General features: G+C 68.5%; 5 protein-coding genes across 9 annotated transcripts; 3 read left to right on the top strand and 2 right to left on the bottom strand.

Annotated features, from left to right (window-relative positions):
* The first annotated feature begins 60 nt into the window (after nucleotides 1-60).
* LOC138825351 (mitochondrial Rho GTPase 2) lies at nucleotides 61-6823 on the top strand. Of its 3 annotated transcripts, none has more exons than XM_070019786.1 (19): nucleotides 61-166; nucleotides 261-319; nucleotides 468-549; nucleotides 623-666; nucleotides 1409-1462; nucleotides 1802-1854; nucleotides 1937-2045; nucleotides 2176-2277; nucleotides 2372-2470; nucleotides 2580-2688; nucleotides 2779-2899; nucleotides 3221-3305; nucleotides 4237-4379; nucleotides 4463-4563; nucleotides 4636-4766; nucleotides 5439-5519; nucleotides 5646-5768; nucleotides 5854-6056; nucleotides 6196-6823. In XM_070019786.1, the coding sequence occupies exons 1-19, from the start codon at nucleotides 130-132 to the stop codon at nucleotides 6320-6322; spliced, it is 1863 nt and encodes a 620-aa protein (XP_069875887.1). In that variant the 5' UTR covers nucleotides 61-129; the 3' UTR covers nucleotides 6323-6823. The 3 variants fall into 3 exon arrangements, with proteins under 3 accessions (XP_069875887.1, XP_069875886.1, XP_069875888.1); XM_070019785.1 differs by having other exon boundaries at nucleotides 62-166; nucleotides 2613-2688; XM_070019787.1 differs by lacking the exons at nucleotides 61-166; nucleotides 261-319; nucleotides 468-549; ... (2 more) ...; nucleotides 1802-1854; nucleotides 1937-2045 and having other exon boundaries at nucleotides 2188-2277; nucleotides 2372-2487; nucleotides 2613-2688.
* An 830-nt stretch (nucleotides 6824-7653) lies between these two features.
* LOC138825292 (rhomboid-related protein 1) lies at nucleotides 7654-9680 on the top strand. 3 transcript variants are annotated; one of them, XM_070019686.1, is made up of 8 exons: nucleotides 7654-7786; nucleotides 7923-8084; nucleotides 8212-8436; nucleotides 8512-8660; nucleotides 8770-8882; nucleotides 8955-9055; nucleotides 9139-9199; nucleotides 9274-9680. In XM_070019686.1, the coding sequence occupies exons 1-8, from the start codon at nucleotides 7748-7750 to the stop codon at nucleotides 9543-9545; spliced, it is 1122 nt and encodes a 373-aa protein (XP_069875787.1). In that variant the 5' UTR covers nucleotides 7654-7747; the 3' UTR covers nucleotides 9546-9680. The 3 variants fall into 3 exon arrangements, with proteins under 3 accessions (XP_069875787.1, XP_069875789.1, XP_069875788.1); XM_070019688.1 differs by having other exon boundaries at nucleotides 9410-9680; XM_070019687.1 differs by having other exon boundaries at nucleotides 7926-8084.
* A 438-nt stretch (nucleotides 9681-10118) lies between these two features.
* On the top strand, nucleotides 10119-12432 carry LOC138825352 (E3 ubiquitin-protein ligase CHIP). Its single transcript, XM_070019789.1, has 7 exons — nucleotides 10119-10420; nucleotides 10620-10818; nucleotides 10887-11052; nucleotides 11231-11318; nucleotides 11489-11545; nucleotides 11632-11748; nucleotides 12071-12432. Exons 1-7 carry the CDS (start codon nucleotides 10262-10264, stop codon nucleotides 12194-12196), a joined length of 912 nt encoding a protein of 303 aa, XP_069875890.1. The 5' UTR covers nucleotides 10119-10261; the 3' UTR covers nucleotides 12197-12432.
* A 5-nt stretch (nucleotides 12433-12437) lies between these two features.
* On the bottom strand, nucleotides 12438-13777 carry LOC138825266 (jmjC domain-containing protein 8-like; the record flags this gene model as incomplete). The annotated part of the gene is given in 9 exon segments (XM_070019662.1): nucleotides 12438-12556; nucleotides 12630-12764; nucleotides 12836-12903; nucleotides 12973-13028; nucleotides 13030-13051; nucleotides 13136-13201; nucleotides 13270-13366; nucleotides 13582-13630; nucleotides 13698-13777. Coding segments are annotated over 9 exon segments (654 nt in total), but the record flags the coding sequence as incomplete, so codon positions are not given.
* Nucleotides 13778-14080: 303 nt separating this feature from the next.
* On the bottom strand, nucleotides 14081-18748 carry LOC138825354 (GATOR2 complex protein WDR24). The gene is made up of 9 exons (XM_070019792.1): nucleotides 18174-18748; nucleotides 17176-17353; nucleotides 16355-17027; nucleotides 15522-15640; nucleotides 15324-15445; nucleotides 15135-15239; nucleotides 14678-15018; nucleotides 14382-14566; nucleotides 14081-14305 (listed from the first exon to the last, which is right to left on the bottom strand). Exons 1-9 carry the CDS (start codon nucleotides 18652-18654, stop codon nucleotides 14137-14139), a joined length of 2373 nt encoding a protein of 790 aa, XP_069875893.1. The 5' UTR covers nucleotides 18655-18748; the 3' UTR covers nucleotides 14081-14136.
* Between the last annotated feature and the right edge of the window lie 819 nt (nucleotides 18749-19567).

Genomic DNA, 19567 nt, shown 5'->3' on the forward strand with positions numbered 1-19567 from the left:
GCCGCTCTGGGCCGGCTCGCTGGGGCGGGGGCGGGGCCGGAAGTGCGGGCGGGCGCTCGGCGGAGGGACGGAAGTGCGGGGTCGGAGGTCGAGGTCCGGAGGGGCGCCCCGGCGCTGCGGGCGGCCACCATGAGGCGGGACGTGCGCATCCTGTTGCTGGGCGAGGGTAGGCGCGGGCCCGGTGGGCGGGCGGGCCGGGCCGGGCGGGGGGAGTCGCGGGGGCCTCGACCTCGCTGCCGCCTGACCGCCCGCCCGTGCAGCCCAGGTGGGGAAGACGTCGCTGATCCTGTCGCTGGTGGGCGAGGAGTTCCCCGAAGAGGTGAGGGGGGCGGGGGGGGACCCCGGCGGGCCGGGGGGGGGGCCCGGGGGGGCGGGGGCTGGCGGGGGACGGGGGGACCCCGGGGGGGCAGGGGAACCCCGGCGGGGCCGGGGGCGGGCCGGGGTCAGGCCTCCCCGGCTCCTTCCAGGTCCCGGCCCGCGCCGAGGAGATCACCATCCCCGCTGATGTCACCCCGGAGAAGGTGCCCACGCACATCGTGGATTACTCAGGTAGGCCCGTGCCCGTGCGCCGCCCGCCCGCGGGGCCTGGCTGCAGCTCGCTCTCGCCTTCTCTCTCCCCTAGAAACGGAGCAGACAGAGGAGGAGCTCCAGGATGAGATCCACAGGGTGAGGCGCTGAGCCGGAGTCGGGGCCAGGCGTGGGGGGGGTGCTGAGCCCGAGTCAGGGTCGGATATTGGCCACCATCTGGGCCTAATCCGCTTCCTCCACTGAGTTAAGTCCACCGGCTGTCCTTGGCCTGCTCATTCTGCCTTGACCCTTTGGCTCCCAGTACACCTTCCAGGGATCTCTTTTGTGCACTCGTTCCTGGGGGCGTGCCATCACAGCCTGCCTTAAACATCCCCATCCTCCACTTTGCTCTGTGGTTCAGTCTGTACTCGAGGCCCCCAGGTCCCAGAGGATCCTGTCTTGACCAAGGCCTAGCTGCTGTCAGAACCTCTGTGCACTAAAGCCCCCATGGTGTGTCCTAGAGACGTCAGTCCTGCTCAGGCTACCGCTGTCCAGGGGAGACCCCTCCCACTGTCACTTTGCCTTTGAGCTCACCATTTCGGTTGTTTGTAGTGAGATCAAAGTAAGGGGCTGAGACCGAGACTGGGTCCCTAGTACAGCTTATTGTCCTCTGGTATGATTATGCCTGTCCTGACAGCTCAGGTCCTGGGGCCCCGCTGGCCAGAGCCACAGTACTAAGCCCTGGTGTCATTGCACTGGGAGCAGGCAGGGAAGGGGCTTGTCCAGACAAGGGTAGGCGTTTCAGGCCTCTGCTGTGCCCCGTCCTGCCTGTGAGCACCTAGGCTGTGCACAGTGAATGCCCAGCCTTCACTCACCCTGTGCCTTGGTGCTCCTCCCACAGGCAGATGTGGTGTGTGTGGTGTACGATGTGTCTGAGGAAGCCACCATTGAGAAGGTGAGCAGCAGGGAGCTCCCTCTCAACCCCTGGACACTGCTTGTCCTCAGTGCAGACTGCTCCTGAGTGTCCAGTGGACCCTCTCCCACCTGTGACCAGCCTTGCAGAGCCCAGATATCAGGGGGAGGTGATGAGTCTCCTGGGGCTTGGCCTGCTGTTGGGATCAGACAAGGCCCTATGGACTCTGTTTTCTCCCTCTGGCTCCACCCCCAGTGGCCGTGAGTTTGGTCCTCATTTGCCTTGATCTCTCCTCTCCTCTCCTACATAGTCTGGGTTCTCTAAGGAGGACCTGTGGGCTGGTTGGGCGGCCTCATACCACAGCCACTCTTTGCTTTTTAGATCCGAACCAAGTGGATCCCACTGGTGAATGGAAGGACTGAGAGGGGGTCCAGGTGAGAAGCAGAGCCTTGGGGGCATGGAGGCGGCCAGGCCCACCAGTGGGGTTGCTTTCTTGACCTTGGACCTCTCTCCAAGGTTGCCTATTATTCTGGTGGGCAACAAGTCGGACCTGCGACTGGGGAGCGCCATGGAGGCCGTGCTGCCCATCATGAGCCAGTTCCCTGAGATAGAGACTTGCGTGGAGGTGAGTGGCAGTCAGGGAGGAGACAGGAGCACAAACTGTGCTCTGGCGAGGACACTCCCGGGGGGAGGGGGTGGTTCTCATGCCTGGGTCTCTCTTGGGTGCCTCCCCACGCTTGTCCGTGTTCTCCCAGTGTTCAGCCAAGCAACTGAGGAACATTTCAGAGCTGTTTTACTACGCCCAGAAGGCTGTTCTGCATCCCACAGCCCCTCTCTATGACCCAGAAGCCAAGCAGGTGAGCTGTGGGCCCCTCACGGGGCCCACATGGGTGTCATCAGGACGGTGATGGTGGAGGCTGCCCGGTGCTGAGCTGCCGCCCACCCCTGCAGCTGCGGCCCGCATGCATCCAGGCCCTCACGCGCATCTTCAGACTCTCGGACCAGGACCTGGACCACACGCTCAGCGACGAGGAGCTCAGTGCCTTCCAGGTGTGCCTGCCCCTGAGGTACCCGCCCTTAGGCACTGGCCACCCTCAGTGGTGAGACCTAGCAGTCTGGGGCAGCTGGCTGATGAGAGGCAACTTCCTCTTGGAGGCAGAAGTCTTGCTTTGGCCACCCTCTGGCCCCACAGGCCCTGGAGGACGTGAAGAGGGTAGTGTGTAAGAACGTGGAAGGCGGTGTGCGTGACAACGGGCTGACCCTGGAGGGTGAGGCTGGACGCGGCCCGGGCTCCGGCGTGTGGGGGGGGTCATGGGCTGGCTCGTGCTAGGTGCCAGCTCCACTCTGCCCTGCCACAGGTTTCCTCTTCTTGAACACGCTCTTCATCCAGCGTGGCCGGCACGAGACCACATGGACCATCCTGCGGCGGTTCGGTTACAGCGACACGCTGGAGCTGACGGCTGATTACCTCTTCCCACCGTGAGTGGCAGGCAGCAAGAGGCCCAGGGCCGCGGGGCTCTCCCTCTGGGGAGTTGTTGTGCTCAGCAGGCCTCTCTGGGACTGGACCCCGCCACGTGAGCCAGAACCCCCTTCACCTACACTCCACTGCGCTGGGCAAATGGATGGGCCCTCAGAGAGCTCCTCTGTGTGGGGACCCCAGCCAGGCCATCTACACTTGAGAGCCAGGAGCTGGCCGGGCCATCCTTGTCTGGCCCCAGTCTTAGGATGGGAGGGCTTGCTGACACAGGGACAGCAGAGTGACTGCAGGACATGTGCCAGATGTCTGTGGCATCTCTGCAGGCTCCACGTGCCCCCTGGCTGCAGCACGGAGCTCAACCACCGTGGCTACCAGTTTGTGCAGCGGGTGTTTGAGAAACATGACCAGGTAAGTGCCACAGTGCTGCTGCCCTCCCCCCACGGGCTCCCATCCCCCCCGTCCCCCACACGGCACGGGTTCCCCTCACCCCTCCTGTCCTCCCATGGGCTCCCCTCACCCCTCCCGTCCCCCCCACGGGCTCCCCTCACCCCCCCGTCCCCCCCACGGGCTCCCCTCACCCCTCCCCGTCCCCCCACGGGCTCCCCTCACCCCTCCTGTCCCCCCACGGGCTCCCCTCACCCCTCCTGTCCTCCCACGGGCTCCCCTCACCCTTCCTGTCCCCCCACGGGCTCCCCTCACCCCCCCCGTCCCCCCACGGGCTCCCCTCACCCCTCCTGTCCCCCCACGGGCTCCCCTCACCCTTCCTGTCCCCCCACGGGCTCCCCTCACCCGTCCTGTCCCCCCACGGGCTCCCCTCACCCCCACGGGCTCCCCTCACCCCTCCTGTCCTCCCATGGGCTCCCCTCACCCCCCCCGTCCCCCCCACGGGCTCCCCTCACCCCTCCTCTCCCCCCACAGGCTCCCCTCACCCCTCCTGTCCCCCCACGGGCTCCCCTCACCCCTCCTGTCCCCCCACGGGCTCCCCTCACCCCTCCTGTCCCCCCACGGGCTCCCCTCACCCCTCCTGTCCCCCCACAGGCTCCCCTCACCCCTCCTGTCCCCCCACGGGCTCCCCTCACCCCTCCTGTTCCCCACGGGCTCCCCTCACCCCTCCTGTCCCCCCACGGGCTCCCCTCACCCCTCCTGTCCCCCCACGGGCTCCCCTCACCCCTCCTGTCCCCCCACGGGCTCCCCTCACCCCTCCTGTCCCCCCACGGGCTCCCCTCACCCCTCCTGTCCCCCCACGGGCTCCCCTCACCCCTCCTGTCCCCCCACGGGCTCCCCTCACCCTTCCTGTCTCCCCACGGGCTCCCCTCACCCATGGTGATTTTTCTGGCAGGACCGGGACGGAGCCCTCTCTCCTGTGGAATTGCAGAGCCTCTACAGTGTGTTCCCCGTGGCCCCCTGGGTCCCTGAGCTCCCGTGCACGGTCCGCACGGAGGCTGGCCAGCTGCCCCTGCACGGGTACCTCTGCCAGTGGACGTAAGCACAGCCACACCTCCCTCCCAGCCCGCCGGCCCTGCCTCCACGCCCTGTGCTCACCCCTTCTCCCCCCCACCCCCCAGCCTGGTGACCTACCTGGACGTGCGGAGCTGCCTGGCACATCTCGGCTACCTGGGCTACCCCACGCTCTGTGAGCAGGACTCCCAGGCCCAGGCCATCACAGGTGGGCACTCTCCTCGCGGGCCCTGGGGGTGGCCCTTTCTCGAAGATGCCTCACCTCAGTTCCTTCTTGCAGTCACCCGGAGGAAGAGGCTAGACCAGGAGAAGGGGCAGACGCAGCGCAGTGTCCTGATGTGCAAGGTGCTGGGCGCCCGGGGCGTGGGCAAGTCCGCCTTCCTGCGAGCCTTTCTTGGCCACCGCCTAGGGGTAAGCGTCTGCGGAGCCCCAACCTCAGCCTGGGGACGTGAGGAGGGAGCGGGGGATGATGGACATGAGCGAGTACTGGAAGGAGCACAGGGCGGGGGGTTGTCCTGTGGACACGGGGAGGGGGGACATGAGGAGGGGGTTGTCCTGTGGACACGGGGAGGGGGGACATGAGGAGGGGGTTGCTCTGTGGACATGGGGAGGGGGGACATGAGGAGGGGGTGCTCTGTGGACACGGGGAGGGGGGATGACATGAGGAGGGGGGTGCTCTGTGGACATGGGGAGGGGGGACATGAGGGGGTGCTCTGTGGACACGGGGAGGGGGGACATGAGGAGGGGGTGCTCTGTGGACACGGGGAGGGGGACGACATGAGGAGGGGGTTGTCCTGTGGACACGGGGAGGGGGGACATGAGGAGGGGGGTGCTCTGTGGACATGGGGAGGGGGGATGACATGAGGAGGGGGGTGCTCTGTGGACATGGGGAGGGGGGACATGAGGAGGGGGGTGCTCTGTGGACATGGGGAGGGGGGACATGAGGAGGGGGGTGCTCTGTGGACATGGGGAGGGGGGACATGAGGAGGGGGGTGCTCTGTGGACATGGGGAGGGGGGATGACATGAGGAGGGGGGTGCTCTGTGGGCGGGCACAGCGGGACCCCTTCCCCCCTTGGTGTTAGGAAGCCCAGGAGTTCCCTGCAGATTCTCCAGTTCATGTCATCGACACAGTGCAGGTCAACGGACAGGAGAAGTACCTGATTGTGAGTGCTGAGGGGCCACACCCCTGTTCCAGAGGGCAGACGTGGGGGACCCCATGTTCTCCTGTTCCACCGGGGTGGCCCTTGGGGACCCACCCAGGAGCAGCCCCTGACCACCCTGTCTTGTAGCTGTGTGAAATGAGTGCAGATAGCTTGCTGGCCGTCTCTCCAGACACCACCTGTGATGTTGCCTGCTTGATGTTTGACGGCAGTGACCCCAGGTCCTTTGCACACTGCATCAGCGTCTACAAGGCAAGGCAGGGCCTGGGCCCCAAGGGAGCCTTGCTGTGGGGTTGGAGCCAGAGTGGTTCAGCCCTCACGCGCCTCTGCCCGGCAGCGCCACTACATGGATGGCCAGACGCCCTGCCTCTTCGTCTCCTCTAAGGCCGACCTGCCCGAAGGCGTTCCCCCCGCAGGCCTGTCGCCGGCCGAGTTCTGCCGTCGGCATCGCCTGCCTCCTCCTACCCCCTTCTCCTGCGCGGGTCCGGCCCAACCCCATACTGATGTTTTCACCAGGCTTGCCACCATGGCTACCTTCCCGTGGGTACCGCACCAGTGTCGTGGGCAGGGGCTGGGTCGGGCAGTGCCTGCCGTTGGGTGAGCCAGTATCAGGAGGAACTGGGGCTGCGGGGGCTCGCAGCGTCCAGACGCACCCCCTAAACCACCCCTGTCCCCACAGGCACCTGGTCCACGCAGAGCTGCGCCCCACCCCCGTCTGGCTCAAGGGGGTGCTGGTGGCTGCTGGAGCTGCCATGGCCGCCGTCCTCAGCATCTCGCTGTACCGGGTCCTGGTGAAGAGCCGGTGACCCCGCTACGCTCCCCCGGGCCCGGCCTGGCCCCTGCAGAGGCCCCGCATGAGGGTGGGCAGTGTGGCCGCAGGACTCAGGGACACTGGTGTGGGTGCCCGTCCAGGGTACCTTTTTTCTGTCTCACTTGTACTTCTGAAGGACAGCTGCCCAAGGCAAGAGCGGTTTTCCACGTCCCACCCCGGCTCCTGTGGGGCTGGGCGTGAGCTCCGGGTGGCAGCCATGGCTGCTGGCACGGCTTCACCTTTGGGATGTTGTGTGTTGAGGTCTGGGGTCACGGGTGGGGGGAGACTGTGACCCCAGACCTGTCTTCAGGGCTCCACCTCTCCTAGTTGGGTACGGCCGGTGTGTGTGTAGAGACCGAGGGCTGTGTTGAGCAGGGAGTGGCTGGGAGCTGGGCAGCGCCCTCCTGTCCATCCACCTCGGACCCTGGCCCGCCGCGCCCGCCGCGGACACTCAAGATTGGGTTTCCCAATTAAACGTCACTTGCCTTTACCTGCAGACCTTGGTTTTGGGGCCCACTTTTCTCAGAAATGACCCTGGTATGCCTCCGCCCCAGGAGGTCCAGGGTCTCCTGCGTGTGGCTGGGCTTCTGGGGTGAGCAGCCACACCTCCGTAGGGCCCTGCCGCCCCATGGCACTGACCGTCCACCCAGCCGCCCGACCTGCAGGGGCGCCGGCAGGGTGGGGGTGCCCTGGGGCCACATGCCTGGAGGGGAGGCGGTGGTGCCCCTGTGCACCCAGGAGAGCCTCCCCGTCCCCCGCCGTCCACGGGCCCCTCCGCAAGCCTCGGCCCCCAGGCAGGCCAGGCCGACACCCCCCCTCCCCCGCAAGCCCCGGCCCCCTGGTGGCAGCTGAAGCGACAGCAGTGTGATCCGCACGGTGGCCCTGTTACCTCCCCATCTCCCCCCCCACCTCCCCATCTTCCCCTCCGTCCTCCATCCCCCCCCCCGCCGTCCTCTCCATCCCCCCCCCGCCGTCCTCTCCATCCCCCCCCCGCCGTCCTCTCCATCCCCCCCCCGCCGTCCTCTCCATCCCCCCCGCCGTCCTCTCCATCCCCCCCACCATCCTCCCCATCCCCCCCACCGTCCTCTCCACCCCCCCCCCGCCGTCCTCTCCATCCCCCCCCACCGTCCTCCCCATCCCCCCCGCCGTCCTCTCCATCCCCCCCACCCCGGCCGTCCCCGCCGCTCCGCGCGCGGCGCAGTCCTCCGGGAAGCTCTGCCGCCGAGGGGCGGGGCCGGGCTGAGCGCGGGCGTGCGCGGGGCGTGCGCGTGCGGGGCGGCGTCTCCGTGACGCGGCGGGAGCCGGGCGCGCGCCGGGCGGAGCGAGCGGAGCGGGCCGGCCGGGGCGGAGCGGAGGTCCGCAGAGCAGCCCTCGGGCCCGGCCGCCCCCGCCCGGCCTGGCCGGCCCGGCGCGCGGCTCTATGGACAGGAGCTCCCTGCTGCAGCTCATCCAGGAGCAGGTGCGTGCCCGCCGCGCCCGCGCGACCTTGGCCTGGGAGGGGCCCGGCGGGCAGGGGCGCCCCGGGGCGCGGAGGGCGGGCGGGCGGGGCTCGGGGCCCCTCCGGACCTGACCCGCGGCTCCCCGCCCGACCCCAGCAGCTGGACCCTGAAAACACAGGCTTCATCGAGGCAGACACCTTCGCCGGCCTGGTGCACAGCCATGAGCTGCCCCTGGACCCAGCCAAGCTGGACATGCTGGTGGCCCTGGCTCAGAGCAACGACCGGGGCCAGGTCTGCTACCAGGAGCTGGTAGAGCTGGTCAGTGCCCCGGGCGAGGGCGGCGAGGGCGGGGCTCGGGCTGGGGAGGGCCGTGAGGATGAGCGCGGGGGGCCTGGGGACTGCGCCGTGGCCCAGCTGCGCCCCCTGCGCCCCCACCCCACCCCAGATCAGCAGTAAGCGCTCCAGCAGCTTCAAGCGGGCCATTGCGAACGGACAGCGAGCTCTGCCCCAGGATGGCCTGCTGGACGAGCCGGGCCTGGGCGTCTACAAGCGCTTTGTTCGCTACGTGGCCTACGAGATCCTGCCCTGCGAGGTGGACCGCCGCTGGTACTTCTACCGGCACCGCAGCTGCCCGCCCCCCGTGTTCATGGCCTCGGTCACCCTTGCCCAGGTGGGCCTGCCCGTCCGCTGCCCCGGGGGCTCCCACCGCCCAGGCCTTGGCCGGCCCTAACTCCCGTGTCCCCAGATCATCGTGTTCCTGTGCTACGGAGCGCGCCTCAACAAGTGGGTGCTACAGACCTACCACCCCGAGTACATGAGGAGCCCCCTGGTGTACCACCCTGGGCATCGCGCCCGGGCCTGGCGCTTCCTCACCTACATGTTCATGCACGTCGGGTGAGCCTGCCCCAGAGCCGTGCCCCTAGCTCCAAAACGCACAGCCCGGGGTGGGGGGGGGCCGGGGGCCGGCCCCGCGCCTCACGCCCGTGTGCCCCTCTGTGCCCAGGCTGGAGCAGCTGGGGTTCAATGCCCTGCTGCAGCTGATGATTGGCGTGCCCTTGGAGATGGTGCACGGCCTGCTTCGGATCAGCCTGCTCTACCTGGCCGGCGTGCTGGCAGGTGAGGGGGGGGGCGCGCCCCTGCCCTCCCGGCCGGCCGGCCGCACCCTCACCCCTCCCTTTGCCCGCACAGGCTCCCTGACGGTCTCCATCACTGACATGCGGGCCCCCGTGGTGGGGGGCTCCGGCGGGGTCTATGCCCTGTGCTCCGCACACTTGGCCAACGTCGTCATGGTAACGGGGCTGCCCTGGGCGGGACGTGGGGGGCCCACCCGACTCTCCTCACCGCCCCCCTCTCTCTGCACGGGCCCCGTCAGAACTGGGCCGGGATGCGGTGCCCCTACAAGCTGCTGAGGATGGTGCTGGCCCTGGTGTGCAGTGAGTAGGGGGCCGGGGGCGGGGCTGGGGGCCGGCCGTGGACGGGCGCCTCCCACCTGTCGCTCCCTCTGCAGTGAGCTCCGAGGTGGGCCGGGCCGTGTGGCTCCGCTTCTCGCCGCCGCTGCCCGCCTCGGGCCCACAGCCCAGCTTCATGGCCCACCTGGCCGGCGCGGTGGTGGGGGTGAGCATGGGCCTCACCATCCTGCGCAGCTACGAGGAGCGCCTGCGGGACCAGTGCGGCTGGTGGGTGGCGCTGCTGGCCTACGGGACCTTCCTGCTCTTCGCCATTCTCTGGAACGTCTTTGCCTACGACCTGCTGGGCGCCCACGTCCCCCCGCCGCCCTGACCGGCCCGGGGCGCCCCGCGGGGTAGGGAGGGCGGCGGGCCCCGGCGCGCGGACCTCCCGACCGACGCCCGCCCCCAGGACTTGCAGTCTGAGCCTTTTGGAGAATGAATAAACGCGTCACACGACGCTGCCGTCCCGGGGCTCCGGAGGCTGGTCTTGAGCCCCGCGCAGACCCCGCCGCACCGCATGGGGGCGCCCGAGGGCTTCCGCCGGCCCGGGGCCGCGTCCGGGCGGGGGGGGGGGGGGGGGGGGGGCGGCGGCTCAGCGGGCCTGGCGCCCGGCCGGGGCCTGGCGCCCGGGTTCCGCCCGCATCCCAAGCTCGGTCCGCGGCTTGAGGCGGGGCTGGACGTCCCTCCGCCCGGCCCACGCGGGCGGCTCGGGGACAGCCCCCCGGGGCCCCGCCGCCGCCCCGCCGGGGCTGGGGGTCTGCGGGGCGGCCCGGCGCGCGGGGGGCGGGGCCGGCGGGACGGGGGCGGGGCCGGCGGGACGGGGGCGGGGCCCGGGCCCGCCGAGAGCCGCCGCGGCCGCGTCACGGCGTCCCGCCCCCGGGCTCCGCGCCCCGCCCGCCCGCTCACGTGTCTCCCCGCCCCACGCCGGAAGTTCCGGTGGCGGATCGCGGGACCCGGCCGAGCTGATCTCGGCGCGGGCTGCGGAAGCAGAGCGGCCGGGCGGGGAGCCCGGAGCGGATCCCGAGCCGAGCCGTGCCGCGCGGCGCCATGAAGGGCAAGGAGGAGAAGGAGGGCGGCACGCGGCTGGGCGCCGGCGGCGGCAGCCCCGAGAAGAGCCCGAGCGCGCAGGAGCTCAAGGAGCAGGGCAACCGGCTCTTCGTGGGCCGCAAGTACCCGGAGGCGGCGGCCTGCTACGGCCGCGCCATCGTGAGTGCCGGGGCGGGGGGGGGGGCGGGGGGGGACGGCGGCGCGGCGGGGGGGCGGCGGGCGGGACGGCGGGACGGGGGGGGGGACGGCGCGGCGGGGGGGCGGCGGGGGGGACGGGGGGGCGCGGCGGGACGGCGGGGCGGCGGCGGCGGGGCGGCGGCCGGCCGAGCCCCGCTCACGCGCCCGCCTCGGCCCCCAGACCCGGAACCCCCTGGTGGCCGTGTACTACACCAACCGGGCGCTGTGCTACCTGAAGATGCAGCAGCCCGAGCAGGCGCTGGCCGACTGCCGGCGGGCCCTGGAGCTGGACGGGCAGTCCGTGAAGGCGCACTTCTTTCTGGGGCAGTGCCAGCTGGAGATGGAGAGCTACGACGAGGCCATCGCCAACCTGCAGCGAGGTGGGTGACGGGACGCCGGGCCCGGGAGGGCGTGCCGGCCGGTGTGACCCGAGTCTCCACTCCTCCAGCCTACAGCCTGGCCAAGGAGCAGAGGCTCAACTTTGGGGATGACATCCCTAGCGCTTTGCGCATCGCCAAGAAGAAGCGCTGGAACAGCATCGAGGAGCGGCGCATCCACCAGGAGAGCGAGCTGCACTCGTACCTCACCAGGCTCATCACGGCAGAGCGCGAGAGGTGGGTCCTGCCCTGCCCGGCCCGGCCAGGCTGACGCTGAGTCGCCAAGCGCGGGTGTTTATTTAAGGTCAACACTGGCACCTGGGAAGTTGTGGGGGAAGAGGCCCGAGGTAGGGCGGGCTCTTGGTATCTTTTGGTCAGAGCCATCTGACTGGCTCCTGGTCACCCCTCCCCCCAGGGAGCTGGAAGAGTGTCAGCGGAACCACGAAGGTGACGAGGATGACAGCCATGTCCGGGCCCAGCAGGCCTGCATCGAGGCCAAGCACGTGAGGGTGCCCCGGCCTGGGGGTCTGTGTGCATGCATGTGTGGCGTGAAGGTGCTCCAGCCCATGGTGACCTGTGGGCCTCTGTGTGACGCACGGGTGTCCTAGCTCACATTGTGTGTCTGTGCAGAGTAGGCTTAAGTGGCCCACATGTGGTGCTCAACTCTTTGTAGGACAAATTCATGGCAGACATGGATGAGCTCTTCTCTCAGGTGGATGAGAAGAGAAAGGTAAGCAGCTGTTCCGGAAGCCTTTTTGTGCCAGGGACCAGCAGCGTCCCCTACCTGGTCCCTGACCCTGCCCCCCTGTGCTGCAGAAGCGAGACATCCCTGATTACCTGTGTGGCAAGATCAGCTTTGAGCTGATGCGGGAGCCTTGCATCACACCGAGTGGTATCACCTATGACCGTAAAGACATCGAGGAGCACCTGCAGGTAAGACCCCTCGGGAGCGGGCGCAGGTGGCTCAGGCCTGCCATCCTAGCTACTTAGGAGGTTGAGACTTGAGGATTGCGGTTCCAAGCCAGCTCGGGCAGAAAAAAATCACCACGAGACTCTTATCTCCAATTAACCGCTCAAAAACTGGAAGTGGAGCTGTGGCTCAAAGTGTAGAGCGCTAACCTTGAGCCAAAGAGGCTCAGGGATAGCACCCAGGCTTCAAGCCCCACAGCCAACAACAATAAAAATAATCCCATGGGTTGCGGAAGGCCAAGGTGTAGACCTAGCCATTGAGCCTCTGACCCTGTTGTTGCTGCAGCGTGTGGGCCACTTTGACCCTGTGACCCGGAGCCCTCTGACCCAGGAACAGCTCATCCCCAACCTGGCCATGAAGGAGGTCATCGATGCGTTCATCTCTGAGAACGGCTGGGTAGAGGACTACTGAGACCCCCTTTGCCCTGTTGTGCCTGGTACCCTGGCCCAGGAGAGTTCTGGGACAGAGGCCCCAGGCCCTGTACAAAGTCTATGTCCCTGGGTCTGCCCCGTCAGCTCTGCTGGTGGGCTCGAACCTTGCTGGGCTTGAGCCTCCCATCCCCCTTCTGGGCTGGAAACGCTGGTGAGGTGGGTTGGACTAAGGCTACTGCTGCCGCCACTGTCCTGTAATAAAATCTGCAAGCACTACGTGGACACGTGCTGGTGTCGTGCCGGCCGCAGTCTGTCCTGGCTAGCCAAGGAAGGTAGAGATGAAGACGCCGGTGTCAAGGTTGAGCGTGGCATGCCACCAGCGGCCAGGGAAATACAGCACCTGGGGAGGGGCGGGAAGGAGGGTTAGCTGGGGTCCTTCAGCCTGGCTCAGCTCCCTCTTGCCTCCCACTCACCTCACCAGCCTGGACTGTGCACTCCAGGGGCCGTGCGGACCGGGCCAGGGCCGGGTCGGTGTCCCGCAGCCAGGCCAGGGTGGTCTTGTCGGGATGGAACTCGGGTGTCTTCTCAGGTGGGTAGAAGAACCAGCGCTGGGAACAGGAGGATAGAAGTCACCCTTCCACGGTGTGGGCTGTAAGCCCCAGCCCCGCTCTGTACTGACCTTGCGGCCGTAGATCGCCTCAGAGAACCCAGGCCCATGCCGGTGGAAGGGCACCCCAGAGCCAGCTCCTGTGGGCGACTGTGGGGTAACAGGCTTAGCTCTGCGCCGGCCTGGCCGACCCCTGGTCTGGAGCCTACCTGCAGTTCCAAAGCTGTATGCAGGAGTAGTTCCGAGCAGATGAAACGGAGGCGGGGTCCCCAAAGAAGTACAGCGTGTCTGCCGGCGGAGAAGGCGGAGGGGCGGGGCCCGGCACCCCGGGCTGGCAGGCGCCGCCCTCTGCCGCGCGGTGCGGCTCCCCGCTGCCTGGAGAGGCGGGGTCCTGGGGGTGCAGCAGCCGCTCCACCAACTCCTGGAAGGGCAGGTCCACTGCGGGAGGGGCCGGCGGTCAGCGCGGGCGGGCGGGCGGGCTCGGGGCGGCGGCGGCGGCGGCTCACCTTCCCGGTAGGAGTAGGTGTTGGCGGTGCTCAGCCGGACCACGTTGTCCCCGAAGGCGGCCAGCAGTCTGTCTCGGGAGCACAGGGCCCGGAACCGCTGCGGGGGCGGGGCGGGGAGGGCGGGGCTCAGCGGCGGGGGGCGGGGCCAGGCCCGGGGCTCGGCGGCGTGGGGGCGGGGCTCAGCGGCGGGGGGCGGGGCCGGGCCCGGGGCTCAGCGGCGGGGGGCGGGGCCGGGCCCGGGGCTCAGCGGCGGGGCGGGCGGGGCTCAGCGGCGGCGGGCGGGGCCGGGCCCGGGGCGGGCGGGGCTCTCACCGAGTTGCCCGCGGCCCCCTGCAGGATGACCGGCCGGAGGGAGGCGTAGCTGCGGGGAGAGGGGCAGGGCTGCTCGGGCGGCCGGCCGGCGGGGCGGGGCGGGGCGGGGCACGTGCCGCTGCACGACCTCGGCGAGGGTGAGGCGGGCCCGCCGCTCCACGGCGCAGCGCTGCTCCTGCTCCTCCGCCCGCGCCGCTCACCAGCCCCCGTCGCCCGCGGCCCCGGGCCGGGCCAGCGCGAGCAGCCCGAGGAGCGCCCGGCACGCCGTGAGCCCGCCGCGCGGCACGCCGGGAGCCCCGCCGGCCGGGCCGCGATTGGCCGGCGGCCCCGTCGTCCTGGCAACTGTCGGGCGTCCGCGTGACGGCCGGAAGCGGCCGCCCCGGCCCCGCCCCCGGAGGGAGCACTTCCGGAAGGCGGAGCCCGGCCCTCGCGGAGCCGCTTCTGGCCGGCGCCGGCCGCCCCGAGAGCCCAGCCCGACCCCAGCCGGCCGAGGCGAGCCTTGGTTCGCTTTCGTTTATTGGGTTCACAGGGCGTAGGAGGGTGGCCCCGGGGCGGTCAGGAGTACTCGCAGAGGTGGCCGCAGCCCGCAGGGCAGTGGGAGCTGCCCTCCAGCCACTTCATGATGTGCTGCAGATGTCCTCCGTGACTGCAGCCCTGACACCACACGAACAGACCCTTCACCACGTGGTGGCAGACGGCACACATGCTGGCGGAGCGGTGGCACCTGGGGGCAGGGGGGTGGCTCAGCCGGGGTCTCCCAGGTGACCCCCGGCCCCGGTCTCTCACCCCTGCGGCCCCACCTGTCGCAGACCCAGCCCCGGCTGCTCATGGGCCGCTTGCAGTGGCTGCAGTTGACGTGCAGGGTGGTGGAGGCCTGGTTGAGGCAGCTGACTGCCCGGCTGGTGCTCAGCTTCACCACCTGGTTGGACACGTTCCAGAGACAGAAGCGCTGCAGCAGGTCGATGTAGGATGTGTACCAGTGCTCCTAGGGATAGGGAGGAGGGGTCCGGGAGGTTAGGGCTGCCGGGCTCAGGGTGAGGAGCCAGGCTCAAGCAGGCAGGCGTGGGTCGGGGCCTGCTCTCCCACCCATGCCTACCTGAGTCTGCTCATCGATGTCCTTCCGCACCCTCTCGCCCAGCACGATGAGGACAGACACGGCCATCTGCACGTCACCCTGCTCCGCATAGAAGCGCAGCATGTCGCACACCAGCACGCTGAAGAAGTCTGCTGGCAGACGGCTGTCGTAGAGCGTGTGTGAGATGGAGAGGAGGGAGAAGGAGGAGTCTGCGGGAGCCAGAGAGGCCATATCCGCCTCACTGCCACTCACGTGTGGCGAGTCGGCCTTTTCCTGCAGGTGCTCAGGCCCCGACGGCGTGTCCACAATCTCGTGACGCAGTGGGAAGGCCTCCTGTGGCAGCACGTACTCTGGCTCTTCAGCTGAGGGTGAGGGGCCAGCAGGGGCGGACCTGAGTAAAGGGTACCCACCACCCGGTTCCAATGCATGCGGAGCCTCAGCCTCAACCTCTGGGCCGCTCAGGGATCCATCCACTTACGGTGCACGTGTTCTGGGTCCAGGGGATACAGCTCTTCCTCCTCTCCCTCCACATCACCCAGCAGGTAGTCGGCAGGTACGTCGCTCCCCTCAGTCTCCTCGTTATCTGTCCAGCAGGGAGGGAGGGCACTTGAGCATGGCTCACGCTAGACCTACTCCTGTCAGAGTCCCCGCCCGCCCTCCGCCTCACCTTCATTGGTGATGAGGGTGGCCGAGGAGTCCAGCAGAACCGTGTCACTCCGTGTGTCCCCTTTGCTTCGGTCCAGCCGTGTCTCACTGCCCAGCCCTGAGGCCATATCCTTCAGGTTGAAACTGAGGGCAGGAAAGGCTCATTGACGGATGGCCTCCAGCAGTCCACCTCTGGGGCGTGCCGACCCAAGGCGTCTACCTGTTCATGAGTGGCAAGCCACAGGAGCTGCCTTTGCCCACACTGTGGTTGAGGTTGGCAGAGGGCACCAGACCAGGACTACAGTAGATGATCCGCAGCATGGTCCATGTCTGCGCCACCTAGGGGCAGGTAGCCCAGTCAGCTCCCTTCTCTTGTCAGAATCACATGGCAACTTTCAGTACCTCTGGGGACCCAATGTCCTAACCCAACCCCCTGGGTAAACTGCAGCCTGTGAGAGAGACCAAAGTTCCAGCTTCCACCCAGAAATAGTGCAGAGAAAACTACACTGGGAGGCAGCTGATGGCAGAGAGATGCAGAAGGCAAGTTCAAAGCCAAGAGGGAGGGAGGAGCGACGGCCCACTCCCCAGACCCCCTCCTCTGAGGATGGCCCCCGGGCGTGGCCGTCCCTTGCCCTGCATGATCTTCACAGCTTGTCACTGGGGCAAAGGACTGGTAGTTTTTTCTTTTTTCTTTTGTCGGTCATGGGGCTTGTCCCTCAGCATTTCAGCTCAAGGCAAGCGCTCTATGTTTTTTGGGTTTTTTGGGTCCGGTTGTGGGGCCTGAACTCAGGGCCTGAGCGCTGTCCTTCAGCTCTTCAGCTCAAGGCTAGCACTCCACCACTTGAGCCACAGCGCCACTTCCGGCTTTTTTTTCCCTGCTTATGTGGTGCTGAGGAATCGAACCCAGGGCCTCGTGCATGTAAGGCAAACGCTCTACCACTGAGCCACCTTCCCAGACCAGGGCTGGTGGTTTTGCTGACCAGAATCAAAGCAGCCAGCCCCTACCCCAGGGTCATGACTCCTGGTCATCCCCTCACCTCTGGTCCCACATACCTGGTTGCGGCCAAGCTCCCGAGCCACCTTTGCATTGTGGTCACAGAGCTCAGCCAGCGGCCGGCCGGCAAGAGCATAACGCTCGGCTGTATCCACAAACCAGCTCATGCTGCCACCACCAGGCTCCGTCTCGAAGACGCTGAGGGCGCTGGAGGCAAGGCCTGAAAAGGGCTCGGCGGAGTCCAGCTTGCGCTTGAAGAAGATGGTGGGGCGCCGGTCACCAGCACAGGGCTTGCGTCCCGATTCGGCAGCCACCAGGCTCTCCTTGGCAGCAAAGGCCAGGTCCCCAAAGAGGCCATAGCAGAGGCCCTCGGGGTTAGCACGCTCAACAGGCTGGCTGGCATCACGAAACAGGTGTTGGCACAGTGTGCTGTCCTTGGAGCCGGAGAGCAGAAAGGAAGGGTCATGCGGGTGGCGCCAGACAATGCCCGTGGTGACGTCTCGGTGCTCCTCAAACATCGCAGCTGGCACGAAGGGCCGGCGCACGTCCCACACGTAGATGTTGTGGTCCACCATCATGGAGCACGTAGCAAGGTGGTGCCGGCACTCCGGCCGCCACTTGACACGGGCCACCGAGGCAATGGTCTGCACGCAGTGCATCTCCTTGGCACGGTGGGTGGTCATGTCCCAGACTTTCACCATCTTGTCACGCCCACCTGTGGCCAGCCAGCCCCTGCAGGAAAGCCCCACCAGCCCTCGGTGACCTTCCCTGAGGAAGAGGAGACCCCAGCCTTTACCTCGGTGACCTCCCTCCCCTGGGGACCCTGCGCTCCCCAGCTTCAGGGTCTCGGCTCAGTCTCGCCCACGCTCCCACATCACACCTGTCCTCAGGATGCCAGTCGCAGCAGAAGACCGGCCCATTGTGGGCCGTGAACATCCTCTCACAGCGGTCAGGACGGCGGATGTCCCAGAGCTGCACGTTGCCATTCTCAAAGGTGGAGGCAAAGGTAAAGTAATCGCGGATACTGAACTGTACATCCCGCACACTCTCGGACTGGCCTGTGGGCAGGGCAGTAACAGAGACAGGTGAGGGGGGCTGGCCCACTGGGGCTGGGGAGCCCTGGGGGTGACTACAAGATCACACACCTGCCTGTGGCCAGGCCCCGGGGGGTGGGGGGGTGTGGAGGGGGTCAGAGGGTAGAGGGGGTACTCAGGTCTATCTAGGATGAGTGACACCTGGGCGTCAAGTGGGTGGTTTTCCCACACACTTCCAGCTCTCAGTCCTCCCTGTGTGCTGTCTTACTGCATCAGCCTTGGGCAGAGCTGTGGTCCAGCTCAGGAGAAACGGGCCGGTCGCTGTAGGAGTAGTGCACCTGGCTGTCTGGCTCAAGCTCCCCCGGCAGCTGAGGCTTGCCAGAGACCTCCAGGTAGCCAGGACACACCAGCCCAGCCCTGGGCTAGAGCTGCCTGGCCAGCCCCTAAAGACTGCAGGGCTCCAAGACCAGGCCCACCTTAGAGAACCACAACAGCTACAGAGCAGTGTCCAGACTTTTCCTGACACAGGCCGGCCTCACGTCCTGAAACTCTCCAAGGCCCCAGGGCTGGGCTTCATGTTTCACAGAGTCTCACCAAGGTGGCTCAGGACTGTCCACTAGGAAGCTGGGCCTTCTAGGAAAGGGGCCCCCGGGGGAGCGGCGTTCCTGGACCGAGACCCGGGGAGGGGCAGGTGGTGGGCTTTTTCCTCCAGTGAAGTGGCACCACTCGGCTGGGCCGAGACTGAGGAGGCCAGCCGGTCTCAGCAGCTGCCTCTCTGTGCCATCAGGGCCTGCGTCCACCCTCTGGGGCCCTCTGGGGCCACGGCCATCCCCGTGGGCCTCACCGGAGAACGTGCTGACGGAATCCTTCCTGCGGAGGTCGAAGCATTTCATAAAGCCGTCCTGGGAGCCGCTGAGCAGCACGTGGGCCTCGGTGGGGTGGAAGCAGACCTTGTTCACCGTGCGCTTGTGCTCCGTGAACAGCTGGTCCTGCTTGTTTCGAGATGGCCGGCCCAGGTTCCAGGTGACCACCACGCCGTTGGTGGCCGCCGTGGCCAGCAAGTTCTCGTCCATCTGGTGCCAGACCACGTCCGCGCAGCTCAGGTTCAGCGAGGGCTTGCGGCCCACGCGGAGGTTCAGCTTCTCCACGAACTGCTCCTCCTCGATGGCGTAGATCTTGAAGATGCTGCGGCCCGCCACCGCCACCTGGGCCGCGTCGCGGCAGACGCTGACGGCGTTGGCCGGCGCGTCCAGGTGGCAGTGCATGGTGCGGCCGGTCAGGGCGCCGCCGCCCAGGGCCGTGCTCGCCCGCGACATCTTCTCCATGGCCGCCGGGCGGGGTCAGGGCCGCGGGCCGGCGCGCTGCGCCGCGGGGCCCCTGCGTCCGCCCCTGCCGCCCGGGCCGGCCCCGCCCCGCCTGCGCCCGCCCGCCCGGCCCATCGGCCCCGCCGGCCTCCCGGGCCTCGCAGCCGCCGCGGCCCTGCCCCGGGGCTCCCGCAGGACGGCCCGGCCCGCCCGGGGGCCCGCGGGCGCAAACGGGCTCGAGAGGAGCCGGAGCGGGGACGGGCGGAGGCGCGCGGCGGGCTCGAGCGGCCGGCGGCGCCACGGGGCCGGGACTGAGCGGCGAGGGCCCGCCCCCGGCGTCTGCGTGTCTCGCGCGCGCCGCCGGAAGACGGCCTGCGACCGTCCCGCCCATTCCGGAAGTCGTCCTCTAATTCTCGCCTCGCCGGAAGCGGACGACGCTGGGCCACGCCGTGAAGGTTCCGGGTCAGGTAGCTGCGCCGGTGGGGCCCGAGGGGAGGACCCGGATGGGGTGCCGAGGCGCGCGTGCGCGCCGGGGCCGCGGCCGGCGCCTGACCCCCCGACCCCGCCCCGAGTGCCGGGGTGTTTGGGAAACGAGATTTTATGTATGCTTTGAAGTACGTCAGCCGTTCCGAGGGAGGGCGGCGGCGCGGGGCGGGCGGCGGTCCTCAGCCCCCCCCTCCCCGGTCCTCAGCCCCCCCTCCCCGGTCCTCAGCCCCCCCCCTCCCCGGTCCTCAGCCCCCCCTCCCCGGTCCTCAGCCCCCCCTCCCCGGTCCTCAGCCCCCCCCCTCCCCGGTCCTCAGCCCCCCCCCTCCCCGGTCCTCAGCCCCCCCTCCCCGGTCCTCAGCCCCCCCTCCCCGGTCCTCAGCCCCCCCCCTCCCCGGTCCTCAGCCCCCCCCCTCCCCGGTCCTCAGCCCCCACTGTCAGCCCCCCCCCC

This window comes from Dipodomys merriami, unplaced genomic scaffold, assembly GCF_024711535.1.
Source record: "Dipodomys merriami isolate MVZ:Mamm:240054 unplaced genomic scaffold, mDipMer1.0.p SCAF_137, whole genome shotgun sequence".
In the NCBI taxonomy this organism is placed as follows: domain Eukaryota; kingdom Metazoa; phylum Chordata; class Mammalia; order Rodentia; family Heteromyidae; genus Dipodomys; species Dipodomys merriami.